At 36.5% G+C, this 20,872-nt stretch overlaps 1 protein-coding gene across 1 annotated transcript in view; it reads right to left on the bottom strand.

Annotated features, from left to right (window-relative positions):
• DACH2 (dachshund family transcription factor 2) overlaps positions 1-20,872 on the bottom strand; it is a 373,931-nt gene that overhangs the window by 262,602 nt on the left and 90,457 nt on the right. The window contains exon 2 of the mRNA XM_035028825.1: positions 2,139-2,270. Coding sequence (XP_034884716.1) covers positions 2,139-2,270 — 132 coding nt within the window. The remainder of the gene's footprint in view (positions 1-2,138; positions 2,271-20,872) is intronic.

Genomic DNA, 20,872 nt, shown 5'->3' with positions numbered 1-20,872 from the left:
TACTTTCATTTCTATAGCACCAAGTATAACATTATATACAAATGGAAACCTAATACTTTATTTTATCACAATGATGGATAAATGGAGTTAGCACAGATTATATTTAACCAGGAAAATTAACTACTTACTAAGTTAAAAATTACATCATCAGTGCATCTCTCAAAATGTCTTTATTATCTTGTTATAAAGTAATAACTTAGAAATTTTGTACAGTTTTTTCATAAACTGGTATATCTAAGAAAAACATGACAGAAATTGCTGCTTGAACTCCCATTAATTGTTACTGTTACAAAATATTTTGATATACAAGAGGCTTCCTGTCAAATGATGGTCACTTCTAAGACACTCTAAGATTTGAAAGCCAGTATGAGGTAAGAGGTGTTAGGACTAGGAAACTGATAATCAGTTTATCAGTGTATCCTCATCATAAAAACAACTTTTATTTGAAGGGTTTGATTAAATAAAATTTCTGCTACACAAGAGCATTAAAGAGGAGAAAGAATGTGAATAAAACAGACTTTGGACTTAACCAGACATGGGATTGAAACATACCTCTGCCACTTACTAGCTTTGGGACTATGAGCAAAGCTGAACCACACTATGCCTCTGTTTCCTTATCTGCAAGATGAAGCATTGAAAATACCTTTTTTTTTTTCTGGAAATTTGGTAAGAATTAAATGGGTTAACAAAGGAGATAGATGAATAAATGCTGCACAACATTGAGATTATAGTTAACAATATTGTATTATACACTTGAAAGTTGCTAAGAGACTAGATCTTACAGGTTCTCACCACAAAAAATAATGTGATGTGATGGTGGTGTTAGATAACACTGTGGTGGTATCATATTACAATAGATAAGTGTAACAAATCAACACATTATACACTTTAAACTTACACAGTGTTATATGTCAATTATATCTAAATAAAAAAAATGTTTGAAACTAAAAAACAAACATGGAAACTTAGTACATAATAACTGGTAATTGCTTACTGTTGTTATTCTTTGTTTAGTATTAATTTTAGTATTATCTATGTGTTGCTTACAGTTGCTACAAATTCAATAAATGAATACATTTTTCCATTGATTTGCTGCTGTGAGCACTGGTTGAAGCCCAAATCTTACTCTATAATTCGCTGTGAACATTTCAATTTTAGATGAGGAGAGCTATACTGTATTAAAGTCGGAGTATTTTATAATACTCATCTCAGTCAGTTATTTCCCTCTTTAATTACCCCCACTTTTTTTCCTCTAAAATAAGGTCCCACCATGCTTGAACTTCTAGGAGCCTAAAAGAAGAGAGATAAGACTGTTACCAATCTGCCTATCACATTATATTAAATTCAGCTGCAGAATTAGATCAGAAACTTATGGTTCCTAAGACTATCTTTGGTTGCCCTTTCTTATTTCCCAATAAAATTAAACCATATTTATTTATTTATTTATTTATTTATTTATTTATACATCCATTAATGTATGTTGATATTTATAACCCAAGTTACTTCCAAAAGAGATCTGAGGAGTGGTCTTATGAGCAAAACTAAAGTAAAATTATCAGAGGTAAAGGAGAAAAAACAAGTAGCAAGAAGGTAGGGGATATTCCACTCCACAGGCATCTTTCTCTTCTCTTCCTTTATTCTATCTTTTTTTCCTTTGCTTTCTCCTTGTTCTACCTCTTTTTGTTAGCCCCTGCGAATGACCTGAGTATGCCAGCACCTTACTTAGCTAAGGAGATGGTAGTCCACCTAAAGTGACTGCAGATGAGCCAACGTGGATTTTCAGAACTGCCTCTCAGTGGTAGGTTGTTGAGAGAAAGGTGAAGTAAGAAGGGGTGAAACTGAAGGGGACAACCTTTCACAGACAGAAGGTAAAATAGCTAACACTATAAAAATTAGTAATTAATTCCACTACAAAAAGTAATGAAGATAAACTGATTGTTTCCTGAAATGTAATTCTGACTTGTAATGGCTTTATAGTTTCACCGTACTAGTTAGAAGTAAGGTTAAGCATCCTTCTGCAATTCCTGCTCAAAATCAAAGTATACAAATTATTCTCTCCCCTCCCCCTCATCCCTCCTCTCTCCAGACTCAGAGTACATTAGTAAGAGTCACTGCCTTATAGTCCTGAAGACACTCACCAGTATTAGAATTAAGATCATCAGGCTCTGATTCAGTCCCATTTTGGCTTCCTTTTCCCTGAAGAGTGTTCATTGCCATAAGCTTCATCTTCTGCAGTTTCATTGCCTCAGCCATTGCTGCAGCTGTTATACCTAAAACCAGAACCATCCCTTTTAAAATGTGGACGATTTCTTAATGTAATTGAAAGCTGGATACATTTCTTTAACAGATCTATGCTGCATAGAACAAGCCAAAAGAAAACCTATGTCTAATTTATGTATAATATTCTTTAACAAAGTAATTTTGAACTCCTGTTTTTTACTTCATCTTAAAAATCTAAAAAAACTCATTAAATGATTGTCAAATTCTATCTAAAATAACATTTTCAGAGGAAGCACTGTGAAATACTTGAAGGAATTACTTTCTAGTGAATGTATTGTTGGGACTTTGCTAAAGGATGAGCTGTCTTCCCTGTCAGAATTTCCTTGGAAGGAAGGGGAAGAGAGGAGGGAAAAAATGATTTCAGATTGTCTTTCTCTATTTTACCTTTCTCATGCTTATACATTGAGGGACCAAATAAATGAAAACATGGCATGTAACCCCTGAAAATATGCCAGCTCCCATAGTATAATAACATTTTTTGTATTAATATAATATAATGCACCCCAGTGTTTATAGCAGCAATGTCCACAATAACCAAAATATGGAAAAAGTCCAGATGTCCATCAACAGATGAATGAATAAAGAAGGTATGGTATATATATACCATAGAATATTACTCAGCCATCAAAAAGAATGAGATCTTGTCATTTACAACAATGTGGATAGAACTAGAGGGTACTATGCTAAGTTACATATAACAATGTGGATAGAACTAGAGGGTATTATGCTAAGTGAAATAAATCAGAGAAAGACAAATACCATATAATTTCACTCATATGTGGAATTTAAGAAATAAAACTGATGAACATAGGGGAAGGGAAGGAAAAATAAATTAAGCTAAAAAGAGGAGGCAAACCATAAGAGACTCTTAACTATAGGAAACAAACTGAGATTTGTTGGAGGGGAGGTGGGTGGGGGGATGAGGTATTGGGTGAGAGGCATTAAGGAGGGCATTTGATGTAATGAGCATTGGATGTTATATGCAACTGATGAATCACTAAATTCTAACCCTGAAACCAACAATACACTATATGTTAACTAAATTGAGTTTAAATAAAATATTTAAATAATATATAAGGCAATTACTTTTTTAAAAGTCTGTATAATGGTACAAAGAGGTAGAAATAAAAAACTCAAACAGAAAATGTGAGTGCTTAAGTTTGAAATTATTTCTCTTAGGAAGTCTATATCAGGCAGTACTATAAAGATATATAAGGAAATGGGTACTAAAAATAGAACGGCAAGCCATATTCCAACAATTCCTTCCAAAATGTCTAATGAATTCACCTTGATTATTTGTATATACTGTCTAAATTCATAGCCATATATTGGTGCACTGATGCCATGGGCAAAAAAGGGGGAAAAAACTGGCAGATTTAAAACACAGTGTTTTAGAATTCAGTGAAATCCATTCTCCCATGCAAATGCAAATCAAGGAAAAGAAGACACATATTGGTTGTGGCAAACAGAAAATTTAAGTGCCATTATTAGAAGAATCTGATTCTAAGGGGTAGGGTGAATTCCTTATTAAAGGTATAAGGGGAAATGCAGCCTAGAACATGTAATTGTGTATGTTTGAGAGAATCACTAAGGTTCTATTTTGCCACTCTATACACTTTACAAAGCATGGAAAACTCCAAGTGAAGTAAATTTTCACCACATTAGCTTGTCTATTAATCATGGCAAAAAAAAATCTGAAAGAAATTGCTTTAGTCTCAGAATTGATGATATACATTTTTACATTATATAATATAGATGATCCCAGAAATTTTCTTGCTACACTTAGTTTTACAGAATTCCAGTCCCCCAATGGCCTGTCCAACAACAAACAGTAACTCTGGGCAGAAAATATGATGGCAGTGATTTAAACCAATCAAAGGACCCTGATTAGGACTGCCAGGTCTGAGTGCCTCATAACAAAAAATGTTTCAGGAGAAGTTTCAAGAATTTACATCAGCTACTCTGACCAGCAATTCAGAACTGGATCCTGACTATGATAATTACTGAACTAGTAGTTGTTTAATTATTGGAAGTGTGGTAGTGGATTTTGTAATAATAAATGGATTTGTACTCTGTGAAAAATAAGAGTCAACAAAATTTCTTATAGACAGGGAATTCCAGAAAAAAAGTGTCTCATACAATGACACTAAGGCAATTAGTGAGCAAGAGTCCCCTCATATTTTTAATTCATAGAAAAAATAGAAAGTTCCAATATCTATTCATTTTTTCAACCAGATGCTATCTGTACAATATCATTGAAGAAAAAAATCAGTGAGCAAATTCAGAAAGCAATATTAAGGTAGTAAAGAATCAAAATATGAAGCACTACAAAGATATTTAAGAGCTATCTAGCTCAATCTCTTCTTTTTGAAAATGAAGAAATGGTCTCACAGCAAACTGTCATAGGTCAGGTATTTAGAGGAAGATATGAAACAAAATCCAAGTTTTGTGATGGGATCTGGATGTATTTTTTAAAGTACTGAACTAGTTTAAGTAAGAGTTAATGAGGAGAGAGCAGTGTGGAAAGATGACAGAATAAGAGGACCTTGAGCTCACCCCATCCCATATTTACAACTAGATATCATCCATTTCCATGTCAATAAATTGGAGAACAATCCAGAGATTGGCAGGAAACAAACAAATAAAAACCTTCCACAACTAAATATATAAAAGATGCTGCATCTTACAGGTTAAGAAGGTCAGAAAGATGGAGGGAGACTACCCACAAAAGGAAGTGAGCTACACGCAGAAAGGTTAGAGAAATAGGCCCTTGCACCAGAGAGCTGATAGGGGGAAGACTAATCCTTATAACATTTAGCAGTAAAAACCAGAGACTGAATTCTGTGAGTTTGTAAAACCAGTGGGACTTGGAGCCTGGAGCTTTAAAAAGTCAGTGCCTCAGCACTAGATGAAAAAGAAGGGTGAGTGATAGTTGGGCTGCTGCCCATAAAGGGACAGTAGCCTTTGTGGAAAGGCAACATGAAAATGCAGTTTACAAAATGCTGGGGGAAAACAGGAGACAGATCTGTTCATACTGATTTTGTAGCATATTGGGTGACTTCTTTGAAAATGAGAGAGCTGGAGAGGATGCAACATGGTGGAAGAGTAGAGGACCTCATTTCATCTGGTCCTTTGAATTTAGCTAGATAACTATCAAACCTTTCTGAACACCCATGAATTCAGCCTGAGATGTAAGAAAAAATATCTGGAACTCTACAAGTAGAATAGTGACTGCTTTTTGCAAGGTAAGAGGGCTGGAGAAGTGAAACTGAGGGGAGATATCAGAAAATAAATAGAGAGGGGAGGGAGCCTCCATAAGCTAGCTACCAGAAAGCAATAGAGCCCCAGAGGGCAAAATCAGAACTCTTAGAAATCTGCTCCAGTGAGAGACATCCCTGTCTGAAAGGGGCTTAGGGGATGAAAGGGGCAGAATTCTAGGTGGGTCAGTGTGGTGTCAGCATCCCAGGGGTCACAGAACTAACAGGTGTGCCTGAGTCAGTAAAGTGTCCAAGAAGTGGGGTGGGGGAACTGGTTACTGTCAGTGAACCAGGGAGGTGGGTATAAGGGCTCTCAGCTCAGTCACCATAAACTGTGAGCCGGGCCCAATTGGGTGACCACTCTCTGCCTGGGCACCAAGCAGCAGACTGGAACACAGGGACCCTCCACCATCCCCTGGGAGTGGCAGAGCAGGTATGTGCACCATCCCAAGAAAGCTCTCAGCACCAGGGCCCTACAAAGGGCAGTAATGTGAGACCCTCAGACTCCCCCTGGGAAGATTGTTGTGGGCACGCACTTCAGGAGTGTGCAGAGTTTGGCATAAACTTAAGTGAAGACTGTCCCAGAGTGTTTACTGAAGAGGGGGACTGCAATCTTTTGGGTCTGGGGCTGGATATCAGGGCATGGTCATTTTTATTTTGATCCTCTAAAGAGGCACAGAAAACCTACAAGGAACAAAAGCCACACAGAGGACCAGCATACACTGAGCTCAACCCCCTGGCAAGGGATGGTGCAACTCTGCCCAGACAAAGACACCTGAGAAGCAGCACAGCAGGCCCCTCCCCCAGAACAGGTGCACAAGTTTACAGATCCCACAACACTGTAAAACTCCGGCGCTGGGGGAAAATAGTATATAGAACTTGAGGATTTTTCACATGATTCATTTATCTTTCAGTCTAAAATTTTCCATTTCTTTTTTCTTTCTTCCCCCCTTTCAACTAGTTTCTTATTTTATCAACACTTTGTTTTTAAGTCACTTTTTAACTTTTATTTTTACATCTACATTTCATAGATATATTCTTCATTTTTTGACCTTTTCACTCTATTCAATTTTAGTTTTGTATATATATAAAGTTTGCTTTCTTTGCAATTTTGGGATTTAGTGTCTTCTTTTTTTTTTTTCTTTTTTTTTTTTAAAGATTTTATTTATTCATTTGAGAGAGAATGAGATAGAGAGAGCATGAGAGGGGGGAGGGTCAGAGGGAGAAGCAGACTCCCTGCCGAGCAGGGAGCCCGATGCAGGACTCGATCCTGGGACTCCAGGATCATGACCTGAGCCAAAGGCAGTCGCTTAACCAACTGAGCCATCCAGGCGCCCAAGGGATTTAGTGTCTCCTAACACAGAGATCAAAAGTCACTCAGGAACAAGTGGATCACCCTGGTTTGTCCACCCTATGAGATTATATTCTCTCTCCCCTGCCTTTTTTTTTTTCCTTTTTCTTTTTTTGTTTTGTTTTTGCTTGCTTTTCTGTTTTGGTTTCTGATCTCTTTGGATTTGTCTAGTGTGTATTTTGCTTGGGTTGTGGTTGATAATTTTGATTCTGCTCACTGGCTCACCCATTCTTCTCTGGGCAAAATTACTAGAAGGAGGAATTCACAACAAAAGGAAGAACCAGAGGTAATATTCTCTGCACAGATATAATTGATAAGGATATAAGTTAGATGTCAGAGATGGAAACCAGGATAACAATTATAAAGTTAATAGTTGGGTTTGAAAAAAAAAAAAACATAAAAAAAACACTAAAGAATCTCTTAGTGCATAAATGAGATCTAATCAGGCCATATTTAAAAATGCTATAATGGAGATGCAGTCTAATTTGGATGCTCTAAAAATGAGGGTGAATGAGGCAGAAGAGAGAGTAAGTGATCTAGAAGATAGGCTGGTGGCAGGAAGGAAGTTGAGGGAAAAAGAGAAAAGCAACTAATAGCCCATGAACAAAGGCTTTGAGAAATTAATGATGCCATGAAATGTACCAATGTCAGAATTATTTGGAAATGTGAGGGTGAAGAGAGAGAGAGGGGGTCGGAAGTTATACTTGGGTAATTCATAGCTGAGAACTTCCCTAATCTGGGGGAGGAAACAAGCATTCATGTCCAAGAAGCAGAGGGGACCCCTCCTAAAAAGAATAAAAATACATCAACACCTCAACATATAATAGTGAAGCCTACAAATTTTAGAGAAAGAGAATCCTGAAAGAAGCTCAAAACAAGAGGCTCCTAACCTACAGAGAGAAGAATACCAGAATGACAACAGACCTATAAACAGAAACCTGGCAGACAAGAAAGGGCTGGAATAATATATTCAGGGTACTAAATGAGAAGAATATGAAGCCAAGCAAGGCTGTCATTCAGAATGGAAGGAGAGATAAAGGGCTTCCAGGACAGACAGAAAATGAAAGAATATATGACCATCAAGCCAGCCCTGCAAAAAATATTAAGGGAGATGCTGTAAATGAGGAGAGAGGCAAAAGTAACATAGACCAGAAAGAAAGAGAAAATCTACAGAAACAGGAACTTTAAGGAATTACAATGGCACTAAATTCATATCTTTTGATAGTTACTCTGAATGTAAATGGGCTAAATGTTTCAATCAAAAGACACAGGGTAGCAGATTGGATAAAAAAGCAAGACCCATCCATATGCTGTCTACAAGAGACTCATCATAGACCTAAAGACACCTCCAAACTGAAAGTGGGGGGATGGAGAATTATTTACCATGATAATGCACCTCAAAGACAGCTGGGGTTGCAATACTCATATCAGAGAAATTAGATATTAAACCAAAGACTGTAGTAAGAAATAAAGAGGGACACTATACTTAAAGAAATGAAGAGGAACACTATACTTAAAGGGTCTATCCAACAAGAAGATCTAACAATTGTAAATATGTATGCCCCCAACATTGGAGAAGCCAATTATATAATCCAATTAATAAACAAAGTAAAGAAACACATTGATAATAATACTTTAATAGTAGGGGACTTCAACACCCCATTCACATCGACGAACAGATCATCTAACCAGAAAATCAACGAAGAAACAAGGGCTTTGAATGACACAATGGACCAGATGGACTTCACAGATAAATACAGAACATTCCATCGTAAAAGAACAGAATACTCATTCTTCCCGAGAACACATGGAACTTTCTCCAAAATAGATCACATACTGGGTCCAAATCAGATCTCAACTGATACCAAAAGATTGGGATTATTCCCTGCATATTTTCAGACCACAATGCATTAAAACTTGAACTCAGACACAAGAGGAAATTTGGAAGACTCTCAAACACTTGGGGTTAAATAGCATCCTATGGAAGAATAAAAGGGTCAACCAGGAAATTAAAGAAGAATTTTAAAAATTCATGGAAACTAATGAGAATGAAAATACATCTGTTCAAAACCTTTGGCATACAGCAAAGGTGGTCCTAAGAAAGAAGTACATTGCAATAAGAGCATATCTCAAAAAAATTAGAAAGATTTCAAATACACAAGCTAACCTTATGCCTAAAGGAGCTGGAGAAAGAACAACTAAAGCTTAAATGAAGCAGAAGAGAAATAATAAAGATTAGAGCAGAAATCAATAAAATAGAAAAAAGAAAAACAGTAGAATGGATCAATAAAACTAGAAGTTGGTTCTTTGAAAGAATTAATAACATTGATAAACTTCTAACCAGACTTATTCAAAAGAAAAGAGAAAGGACCAAAATTAATAAATCATGAATGAAAGGGGAGAGATCATGACCAACACCAAGGAAATACAGACAATTTTAAGAACATATTATGAGCAACTATATGGCCACAAATTAGGCAATCTGGAGAAATGGATGAATTCCTGGAAACTTATAAGCTACCAAAACTGAAATAGGAAGAAATAGAAAATCTGAATAAGCCAATAAACAGCAAAGAAATTGAAGCAATAATTTAAAACCTCCCAAAAAACTAGAGTCCAGGACCAGATGGCTTCCCAGGAGAATTCTACCAAACATTTAAAGAAGAAATAATACTTATTCTACTGAAGCTGTTTCAAAAATAGAAATAGAAGGAAAACTTCCAAACTCGTTCTATGAGGCCAGCATTACCCTGATCCCAAAACCAGACAAAGACCCCATCAAAAAGGAGAATTACAGACTAATATCCTTGATGAACATGGATGCCAAAGTACTCACCAACATACAAACTAATAGGATCCAATTGTACATTAAAAGGATTATTCACCACGACTAAGTGGGATTTATTCCTGAGATGCAAGGGTGGTTCAACATTCACAAATTGATCAATGTGATAGATCACATTAATAAAACAAAAGACAAGAACCACCTGATCCTCTCAATTGATGCAGAAAAAACATTTGACAAAAAGAGCACCCTTTCTTGATTAAAACTCTGTAGGTATAAGGATAGTGGGAACATGCCTCAATACCATAAAAGCCATCTATGAAGATCCCACAGTGAATATCATTCTCAATAGTGAAAAACTGAGAGCATTTCCCCTAAGGTCACGAACATGACAGGGATGCCCACTCTCACCATTGTTGTTCAACATATCATTAGACGTCCTAGCTTCAGCAATCAGACAACAAAAAGAAATAAAAGGCATTCAAATTGGTAAGGAAGAAATCAAACTCTCTCTCTTCACTGATGACATGATTCTTTATGTGGAAAACCCAAAAGACTCCACCCCAAAATTGCTAGAACTCATAAAACAATTCAGGAACGTGGCAGGATATAAAATCAATTATATAAATCATTGCATTCTATACACAATGTGACTGAAGAAAGAGAAATTAAGGACTCGATCCCATTTATAATAGCACCAAAACCCAAAAAAGTTTAAGGAATAAACTTAACCAAAGAGGTAAAGGATCAATACTCTAAAAACTACAGAACACTTATGAAAGAAATTGAGGAAGACACAAAGAGTTGGAAAAGCATTCCATGTTCATGGATTGGAAGAATAAATATTGTTAAAATGTCTATGCTACCCAAAGCAATCTGCACATTCAATCAATCCCTATCAAAATACCATCGACATTTTTCACAGAGCTGGAACAAGCATTCCTAAAATTTGCATGGAACCAGAAAAGACTGAATATCCAGAGGAATGTTGAAAAGGAAAACCAAAGCTGGGGGCATCACAATGTCTGACTCAAGCTATATTACAAAGCTGTGATCATCAAGACACCATGGTATTGGCACAAAAACAGACACAAAGATCCATGGAACAGAATAGAAGACCCAGAAATGGACCCTAAACTCTATGGTCAACTAATCTTTGACAAAGCAGGGAAGACTATGCAATGGAAAAAAGACAGGCTTCAACATATGTTGCTGGGAAACTTGGACAGCCACATGCAGAAGAATGAAACTGGACCATTATCTTACACCATACACAAAGATAAACTCAAAATGGATGAAAGACCTAAGTGTGAGACAGGACTCCATCAAAATCCTAGAGGAGAAAACAGGAAGCAACCTTTTTGACCTTGGCTACAGCAACTTCTTTCAAGACACATCTCTAAAGGCAAAGGAAACAAAAGCAAAGATGAACTATAGGGACTTCTTCAAGATTAAAAGGTTTTGCACAGCAAAGGAAAGAGTCAACAAAACTAAAAGGCAGCCTATGGAATGGGAGAAGATATTTTCAAATGACATATCAGATAAAAAGCTGGTATCCAAGGTCTGTAAGGAACTTATCAAACTCAACACCCAAAAAAACATACAATCCAGTAAAGAAATGGGCAGAAGATATGAACAGACATTTCTCCAAAGAAGACATCCAAATGACCAACAGACATCTGAAAAAAATGCTCAACTGCATTTTTGCATCAGTGAAATACAAATTAAAACCACAATGAGATATCACCTCACACCAGTCAGAATTGCTAAGATTAACAAGACATGGAACAACAAATGTTGGAGAGGATGTGGTGAAAGGGGAACCCTCATACATTGTTCGTGGGAATGCAAGCTGGTTCAGCCACTCTGGAAAACAGTATGGAGGTTCCTCAAGAAGTTAACAATAGATTTGCCCTAAGACCCAGCAATTGCACTACTAGGTATTGACCCCAATGATACAGATGTAGTGAAAAGAAGGGGCACATGCACCCCAATTTTCTTAGCAGCAATGTCCAAATAGCCTTTTTTATTTTTTGGAATAGTTTGAAAAGTATAGGTATTAAGTCTTCTTTAAATGTTTGATAGAATTTGCCTTTGAATCCATCTGGCCCTGGACTTTTGTTTGTTGGGAGGTTTTTGATTATTGATACAATTTCCTTGCTGGTTATTCGTCTTTTCAAATTTCCTCATTCTTTCTGTTTCAGTTTGGTAGTTTATATGTTTCTAGGAATTCATCCATTTCTTCCAGGTTGTCCAATTTGTGGGTATATATTTTTTCATAATATTCTCTTATGATTGTTTGTATTTCTGTGGTATTGTTTGTTATTTCTCCTTTCTCAGTTGTGATTTTAAGTATTTGAGCTCTCTCTCGAAAAATCTGGCTGGATATTTATAAATTTTAATGGCTTATTCATAAAACAAGCTCCTTATTTCATTGATCTCTTCTGTTTTTTTATTGTTTCTGTATCATTTATTTCTGCTATAATCTTCATTATTCCCTTCCTTCTGCGGGTTTTAAGTTTTAATTGTTTTTTTTTTTCTTTTTCTAACTCCTTTAGATGCAAGATTAGGTTATTCATTTGAGATTTTTCTTTCTTCTTGAGGTAGGTTTGTATTGATATAAACTCCCCTCCTTTTTTTTTAAGATTCTAATTATTTATTTGAGAATGAGACAGAGAGTGAGAGAGAGGGGCAGAGGGAGAAGAAGACTCCCTGCTGAGCAGGCAGCCCAATGTGGGGCTCAATCCTGGGGCTCTGGGATCATGACCTAAGCCGAAGGCAGATGCTTAACTAACTGAGCCACCCAGATGCCCCTATAAACTCCCCTCTTATAAACACTTTTGCTGCATCCCAGAGGTTTTAGACCATCATGCTTTCATTTTCATTTGTTTCCATGCACTTTTTTTTTCTCCTTTGATTTCCTTATTAACCCATTCATTGTTTAGTAGCATGTTACTTAACTTCCATATGTTTCTGGTCTTTCCAGATTTTTTCTTATGGTTGACTTGTAGTTTCACAGTGGTGTAGTCAGAAAAGATGCATGGTATAAACTATGATCTTCTTGAATTTGTTGAGGCTGGTTTTGTGGCCAAATATCAGCTCTTTTCTGGAAAGAATGTTTCATGTGCACTTGAAAAGAAGGTGCATTCTGCTTTTTTAGGATGGAATGTTCTGAATGTATCTGTTAATCCTTCTCATCCAGTGTGCCATTCCAAGCCATTGTTTCCTTGTTGATTTTCTGCATAGATGATATGTCCATTGATCTAATTGAGGTCTTAAAGTCCCCTATTATTATTGTATTATCAAATGATTTCCTTTGTTTGCTATTTACTGTTTTATATATATGAGTTCTCCTATGCTGGGTGGATAAATATTTACAGTTGTTATATCCTCTTATTGGATTTTCCCTTTTATTATCATATAGTGTCCTTCTTTGGTTCTTGTTACTGTTTTCGTTTTAACGTCTATTTTGTCCGATGTTAAGTATTGCTACTCTGACTTTCTTTTGTCATCCATTTGGATGATGGATATTTCTCCTTCTACTCACTTTCAATCTGCTGGTGTCTTTAGGTAAAATGAGTCTTTGTATATGGATTGATCTTGTTTTTTTTCTTTTTTTTATCCACTCTGTCACACTTTGTCTTTTTATTAGAGCATTTATTGTTTCTGAAGATTTTCTCTGATCTTTTCTTGTTTTTCTCTCATTTTGCTGATTTTCTTTAGTGATATATTTAGATTTCTTTCTCTTTATTCTTTGCATGTTTATTAGTGGGTTTTGATATATGGTTACCATTATGTTTGTATATCTCTTTTTCAAATAGCAGCCCATATTAAGTTCATGGTTGTTTGTATTTGAATGCATGGTTTTCTCTTCTACCCATTTTGTAGGTATATATTATATTTTCTGTATATTTTTTATGTGAATACCTTGATGGATATTTTTTACAGAAATATTAATTTTTACTCCTTTCTTACCTTCTTATGCTCTCATTTTTTTCTCTTCTTTCCACTCAGAGTCCCCTTTAATATTTCTTGCAGGGCTGGCTTAGTGGCTACAAACCCCTTTAGTTTTTGTTTGTCTGGGAAAGTCTTTACCTCTCCTATTCTGAATGATAGTCTTTCTGGATAAAGCATTCTTGGCTGCAAATTTTTCCCATTAAGCACTTTGAATATGTCATGCCACTCTCCTCCGGCTTGCCAGGTTTCTGTTGAGAAGTCACCAGCTACCCTTATGGCTTTTCCCTTATAAGTTAAGAACTACTTTTGTCATGGTGCTTTTAAGACTTTTTTTTTTCTTTATCCCTCTATTTTGCAAATTTAACTACAACGTATCTTGGTGTTGGCCTGATTTTGTTGATTTTGGTGGGAGTTATCTGTGCCTTCTGGATCTGGATGTCTGTTTCCTTCTCCAGTTTAGGGAAGTTTTCAGCTATTATTTATTTGAATAAATTTTCTGCCCCTTCTCTCTCTCTTCTTTTGGGACTCCTATAAAGCTAATGTTATTACATTTGATGGAATCACTGAGTTCCATATTTTTATTCTCACACCGTATAATTCTTCTTTTCTCTCTTGTTCAGCTTAATTTACTTTCCATTACTCTGACTTCTAGATCATTAGTTCATTCCTCTGCTTCTTCCATCCTACTATTCACTCCTGCTATTCATTCATCAAATGTGTTTCTTTTTGTTTATTGAGCTGTTTATCTCTGCTATGTTATTCCTTATCTCTGTGTTAATGCTCTCCTTATGTATTCTACTCTTTTGTCAAGTCTAGTGAGTATCCTTATGATCATTACTTTAAATTCCCCATCAGGCATGTTACTTATATTTGTTTTCCCTAGATCTCTGGCCATGGCCTTGTCCTGTTCTTTTATTTGGGATAATTTTCTCTGTCTCCTGAGTTTGTCTCCCTCTCTGTATTAATCCCTGTGTGTCAAGAAAGTCAGCTATGTCTTCTTCTCTTTAAGGTAGTGACTACATAAAGAGGAGGTCCTGGATTCTCTTTCAATACAGTGCCCCCTGTTCACCAGAACCTGGCACTTTGAGAGAGTATAGTATGGGTGTTGCTTGTGCCCTGTTGTATCTGAGTCACTTTTACTTTTAGTGCAATCATCTGCACTAATTCTCTGCTTATTGTAGGATAAGGTTGCTCTCTGTGATGTCAGTGGGAACTAAGCATGCTAGCCCTTAGTGAGTGTGCCCACTGGGGAACTTGGGAGCAGAATAGTGGTGTTAGCAAAATTTGTGTTGGGCAAGGTCCTATGCCAGATCCCCATAAGTGCTCTGGCGTCTGAAGGCTGAGTCCTGGGGCAGCTGGGAGTAGAAGGCAGGGCAGGGCATTGTCTTGGCACAGCTGTGGTAGAGACACAATGGTGGCCAGAGATGTGAGGCTGGGCATTACACCTAGGGTGCACAGGCCAGATGTACATCCATAACAAAATTTTCCCTGAGCCCTGAATTGAGAGTAAATGTTTCTCTAAAGCCCTTCCATTCACAGGTGATTCTGTGTTTATCATGTGGGTGGTGGTGGGGAAAGTCACCTGCCACCTCTCTCATTTTCTCTTTTTCTAAATTTAGATTCAAATAACCCACATATAGTACATCATTGGTTTCAGATATAATGTTCAATAATTCATTAGTTGTGTATAACACTGAGTGCTCATCACATCACGTGCCCTCTTTAATTCCCATCACCCAGTTTCTCCATCCACCCACCCACCTCCCCTCCAGCAGCTCTCAGTTTGTTTCCCAGTGTCAAGAATCTTTCATGGTTTGTCTCCCTTTCTGATTTCTTCCCATGCAGTTTTCTGTCCCTTCCCCTATGATCCTCTGTGCTATTTCTTGTATTCCACATATGAGTGAAACCATATGATAATTGTCTTTCTCTGATTGACTTATTTTACTTAGCGTAATACCCTCCAGTTCCATTTGCATCGATGTAAACACAACCAGAGGCAAAAATGTACTCCAAAAAATGTAAAACTGATGAAAGAAACTAAAGATGACAAATGAAAAACATTCCATGTTCATGGATTGGGAGAACCAAGACTGTTAAAATGTCCATATTACCCAAAATGATCCAAAGAGTTAATGCAATCCTTTTCAAAATACCAACAGCATTTCTGATACAACAAAAACAAACAATACTAAAATGTGTATGAAATCACAAAAGACCCTGACTAGCCAAAGCAAGCTTAAGAAAAATAAACAAACAAACAAAAAAAGAAAAACAAAGCTGGAGGTATCACAATTCCAGACTTCATATTATATTACAAAGCTGTGATAATCAAAACAGTATTGTACTGACACAAATACAAACATATAGATCAATAGAAAAGAATAGAAAGCCCATAAAGAAGCCCATGTTTCTGTGGTCAATTAATCTTCAACAGAAACAATAATATGCAATGGGAAAAAGACAGCCTCTTCTACAAATGGTATTGGGGAAACTGGACACCTACATACAAAAGAAACTGGACCACTTTCTTACACCATACACAAAAATAAATTCATAAAGGATTAAAGACCTAAATGTGAGACCTGAAATGATAAATATCCTAGAAGAGAACACTAGCCGTAATTTCTCTGACATTGGCCATAGAGACATTTTTTGATATGTCTCTTTTGGTAAATGAAAGAAAAGCAAAAATAAAATATTAAGAATATATGAAAATAAAAAGCTTCCGCACAACAAAGGAAACAGTCAACATAACTAAAAGACAAACTGCAGAATGGGATAAGATATTTGCAAATGACATAGCTGATAAAAGGCTACCATCCAAAATATATTAAAAACTTATAGAATTCAACACCAAAAAATAATCCAATTAAAAATTGGGCAGAAGAGGGCGCCTGGGTGGCTCAGTTGGTTGAGCGACTGCCTTCGGCTCAGGTCATGATCCTGGAGTCCCGGGATCGAGTCCCGCATCAGGCTCCCTGCTCGGCAGGGAGTCTGCTTCTCCCTCTGACCCTCCTCCCTCTCATGTACTCTCTCTCTCATTCTCGCTCTCTCAAAAATAAATAAATCTTAAAAAAAAAAATTGGGCAGAAGAGATGAACAGACATTTTTCCAAAGACATCCAGATGACCAAAACCACATGAAAAAATGTTCAACATCGTTCATTGTCAAGGAAATACAAATCAAAACTACAATGAGATATCACCTCACACATGTCAAAATGGCAAAATCAAAAACAAAAGAATCAACAACTGTTGGTGAGAATGTGGAGAAAAAGGAACCCTCATGCACTGTTCTGGGGAATGCAAACTGGCGCAGCCATTATGGAAAAGAGTATGGAAGATTCTCAAAAAGATAAAAATTGAAATAACCTTGTGTTGTTGATTTTAGCTATTCTCATGTGTGTTTGGTGATGATTGTAGTTTTGATTTGTATTTCCTGGATGATAAGTGATATTGAACTGCTTTTCATGGGCCTGTTGCAATCTGTGTGTCTTCTTTGGGAAAATGTCTATTCAGGTCTTCTCCCCATTTGTTAACTGGATTATTCATTTTTTCAGTCTTGAGTTTTATAAGTTCTTTATATTTTTTGGATACAAACATTTAATCAGATATGTCATTTGCAAATATATTCTCCCATTCCACAGGTTACCTTTTAGTTTGGTGATTGTTTCCTTTGCTGTGCAGAAGTGTTTATTTTGATGTAGTCCAAATACTTTATTTTTGCTTTCTTATCACTTGCCTCAGAGACAGTCACTACAGCTGAGTGTCAAAGAGGTTACTGCCTGTGTTCTCCTCTAGGATTTAATGGTTTCTTTTCTCACATTTAGGTCTTTAATCCATTTTGAATTTATTTTTGTGTATAGTGTAAGAAAGTGATCCAGTTTCATTCTTTTGCATGTTGCTGTCCAGTTTTCCCTACACCATTTTTTGAAAAGACTATCTTTTTCACCTTGGATATTCTTTCCTGCTTTGTCAAAGATTGACCATATAGCTGTGGGTTCATTACTGGGTTTTCTAGTCTGTACCATTGATCTATGTATCTATTTTTGGACTAGTACCATACTGCTTTGATCAATACAGCTTTGTAATGTAACTTGAAGTCTGGAATTGTGATGCTTCCATCTTTGCTTTTCTTTTTCAGGGTTGCTTTGACTATTTGTTTTTTTGTTTTGTTTTGTTTTGGGTTTTGGATTCCTTACATATTTTATGATTGTTTGCTCTAGCACTATGAAAAATACTGGTGGTAGTTTGATAGGGTTTGGATTAAATATGTTGAATCCTTTAAGTAGTATAGACAATTTAACAATATTTGTTCTTTCGATCCATCAGCATGGAGTGACTTTCCATTGCTTTGTATCACTTTCAGTTTCTTTTATTGGTGTTTTATACTTTTCAGAATACAGATCTTTCACCTCTTTGGTTAAGTTTATTCCTAGGTATCTTATGGTTTTTGGTGTAATTGTAAATGGGATTGATTTCTTCATTTCTCTTTCTGCTATTTCATTATTGGTGTATAGAAATACAACGTATATCTGTACATTCATTTTGTATCCTGCAAATTACTGAATTTTATGTTCTAGCATTTTCCTGTCAGAATGACTAAAATCAGCAACAGAAGAAACAACAGGTGTTGTCAAGGATGTTGAGGATGGGGAGACCTCTTTCACTGTTAGTGGCAGTGCAAACTGGTGCAGCCACTCTGGAAAACAGTCTGGAAGTTCTACAAAAAGTTAAAAATAGAACTATCCTGTGATCCAGCAATTTCACTATTAGGTATTTACACAAAGAATACAAAAATACTAATTCAAAGGGTGCATGCACACTAATGTTTATATCAGCATTATCAACCATAGCCCAATTATGGGGAAAAAAAAAACATGCGTGCATTGACTGGTAAATGGATAAAGGAGATGTGGTACATATATGCAATGGAATAGTACTCAGCCACAAAAAGATTATATCTTGTCATTTGCAATGACGTGGATGGAGCTAGAGAGTATGCTAAGTGAAATAAGTCATTTGGATAAAGACAAACACAATGTTTTCACTTGTATGTGGAATTTAAGAAACAAAACAAATGATCATAGGGAGAAAAGAAGAGAGACAAACCAAGAAACAGACTCTTTGTTTGTTTGTTTGTTTTTAATTTTATTATGTTATGTTATGTTAGTCACCATACAATACATCATTGGTTTTTGATGTGGTGATCCACGATCCATTGTTTTCGTATAACACCCAGTGCTCCATACAGTACGTGCCCTCCTTAATACCCATCACTGGGCTAACCTATCCCACCCCCCTCTAAAACTCTGTTTGTTTCTCAGAGTCCATAGTCTCTCACGGTTCATCTCTCCCTCCAATCCCCCCCCCCCCCATTTTTCCCTTCCTTCTCCTAATGTCCTCCATGCTATTCCTTATGTTCCACAAATAAGTGAAACCATATAATTGACTTTCTCTGCTTGACTTATTTCACTTAGCATAATCTCCTCCCGTCCCATCCATGTTGATGTAAAAGTTGGGTATTCATCCTTTCTGAGGGCTGAGTCATAGTCTATTATATATATGGACCACATCTTCTTTATGCATTCATCTATTGAAGGGCATCTCAGCTCTTTCCACAGTTTGGGTATTGTGGACATTGCTGCTATGAACATTGCAGTGCATATGGCCCTTCTTTTCACTACATCTGTGTCTTTGGGGTAAATACCCAGGAGTGCAATTGCTGGGTCATAGGTTAGCTCTATTTTAAATTTTTTGAGGAACCTCCACACTGTTTTCCAAAATGGCTGTACCAGCTTGCATTCCCACCAACAGTGTAAGAGGGTTCCCCTTTTTCCACAACCTCTCCAACATTTGTTGTTTCTTTCCCTGTCCATTTTTGCCATTCTAACTGGTATAAGGTGGTATCTCAATGTGGTTTTGATTTGGATTTCACTGATGGCTAATGATAATGAATATTTTTTTCATGTGTCTGTTAGACATTTGTATGTCTTCTTCAGAGAAGTGTCTGTTCATCTCTTCTGCCCACTTTCTGACTTGATTATTTGTTTTTTGGGTGTTGAGTTTGAGCAGTTCTTTATAGATCTTGGATACCAGTCCTTTATCTGTAGTGTCATTTGCAAATATCTTCTCCCATTCTGTGGGTTGCCTCTTTGTTTTGTTGACTGTTTCCTTTGCTGTGCAGAAGCTTTTTATCTTGATGAAGTCCCAAAAGTTCATGTTTGCTTTTGTTTCACTAGCTTTTGGAGATGTATCTTGAAAGAAGTTGCTGTGGGTGATGTCAAAGAGGTTACTGCCTATGTTCTCTTCTAGGATTTTGATGGATTCCTGTCTCACATTGAGGTCTTTCATCCATTTTGAGTTTATTTTTGTGAATGGTGTTAGAGAATGGTCGAGTTTCATTCTTCTGCATGTGGCTGTCCAATTTTCCCAGCACCATTTATTGAAGAAACTGTCTTTTATCCATTGCATGTTTTTTCCTGCTTTGTCAAAGATTATTTGACCATGGAGTTGAGGGTCCATATCTGGGTTCTCTATTCTGTTCTATCGGTCTGTATGTCTGTTTTTGTGTCAGTACCATGCTGTCTTGGTGATCACAGCTTTGTAATATAGCTTGGAATCAGGCAACGTGATGCCCCCAGCTTTGTTTTTCCTTTTTCAACATTTCCTTGGTGATTCGTGGTCTTTTCTGATTCCATACCAATTTTAGGACTGTTTATTCCAGCACTTTGAAAAATGTCATTGGAATTTTGATCAGGATGGCATTGAAGTTATAGATTGCTCTGGGTAGCATAGACATTTTAACAATGATTATTCTTCCCATCCATGAGCATGGAATATTTTTCCATCTTTTTGTGTCTTCAATTTCTTTCATGACTGTTTTGTAGTTCCTAGAGGATAGATCCTTTACCTCTTTGGTTAGGTTTATTCTGAGGTATCTTATGGTTTTTGGTGCTATTGTAAATGGAATCGTTTCTCTAATTTCTCTTTCTACAGTTGCGCTGTTAGTGTATAAGAAAGCAACTGATTTCTGTGCATTGATTTTGTATCCTGCCACATTACTGAATTTCTGGATGAGATCTACTAATTTGGGGGTGGATTCTTTTGGGTTTTCCACACAAAGTATCATGTCATCTGTGAAAAGAGAGAGTTTCACTGCTTCTTTGCCATTTTGAATACATTTTATTTCTTTTTTTTTGTCTGATTGCAGTTGCTAGGACTTCTAGTACTATGTTGAACA

The sequence above is a fragment of the Mirounga leonina genome, unplaced genomic scaffold (assembly GCF_011800145.1).
Source record: "Mirounga leonina isolate KUSES-001 unplaced genomic scaffold, KU_Mleo_1.0 Mir_204, whole genome shotgun sequence".
Lineage (NCBI taxonomy): Eukaryota > Metazoa > Chordata > Mammalia > Carnivora > Phocidae > Mirounga > Mirounga leonina.
Note: the sequence above shows the minus strand (reverse complement) of the source record. Positions and strands in the feature narration are given on the sequence as shown.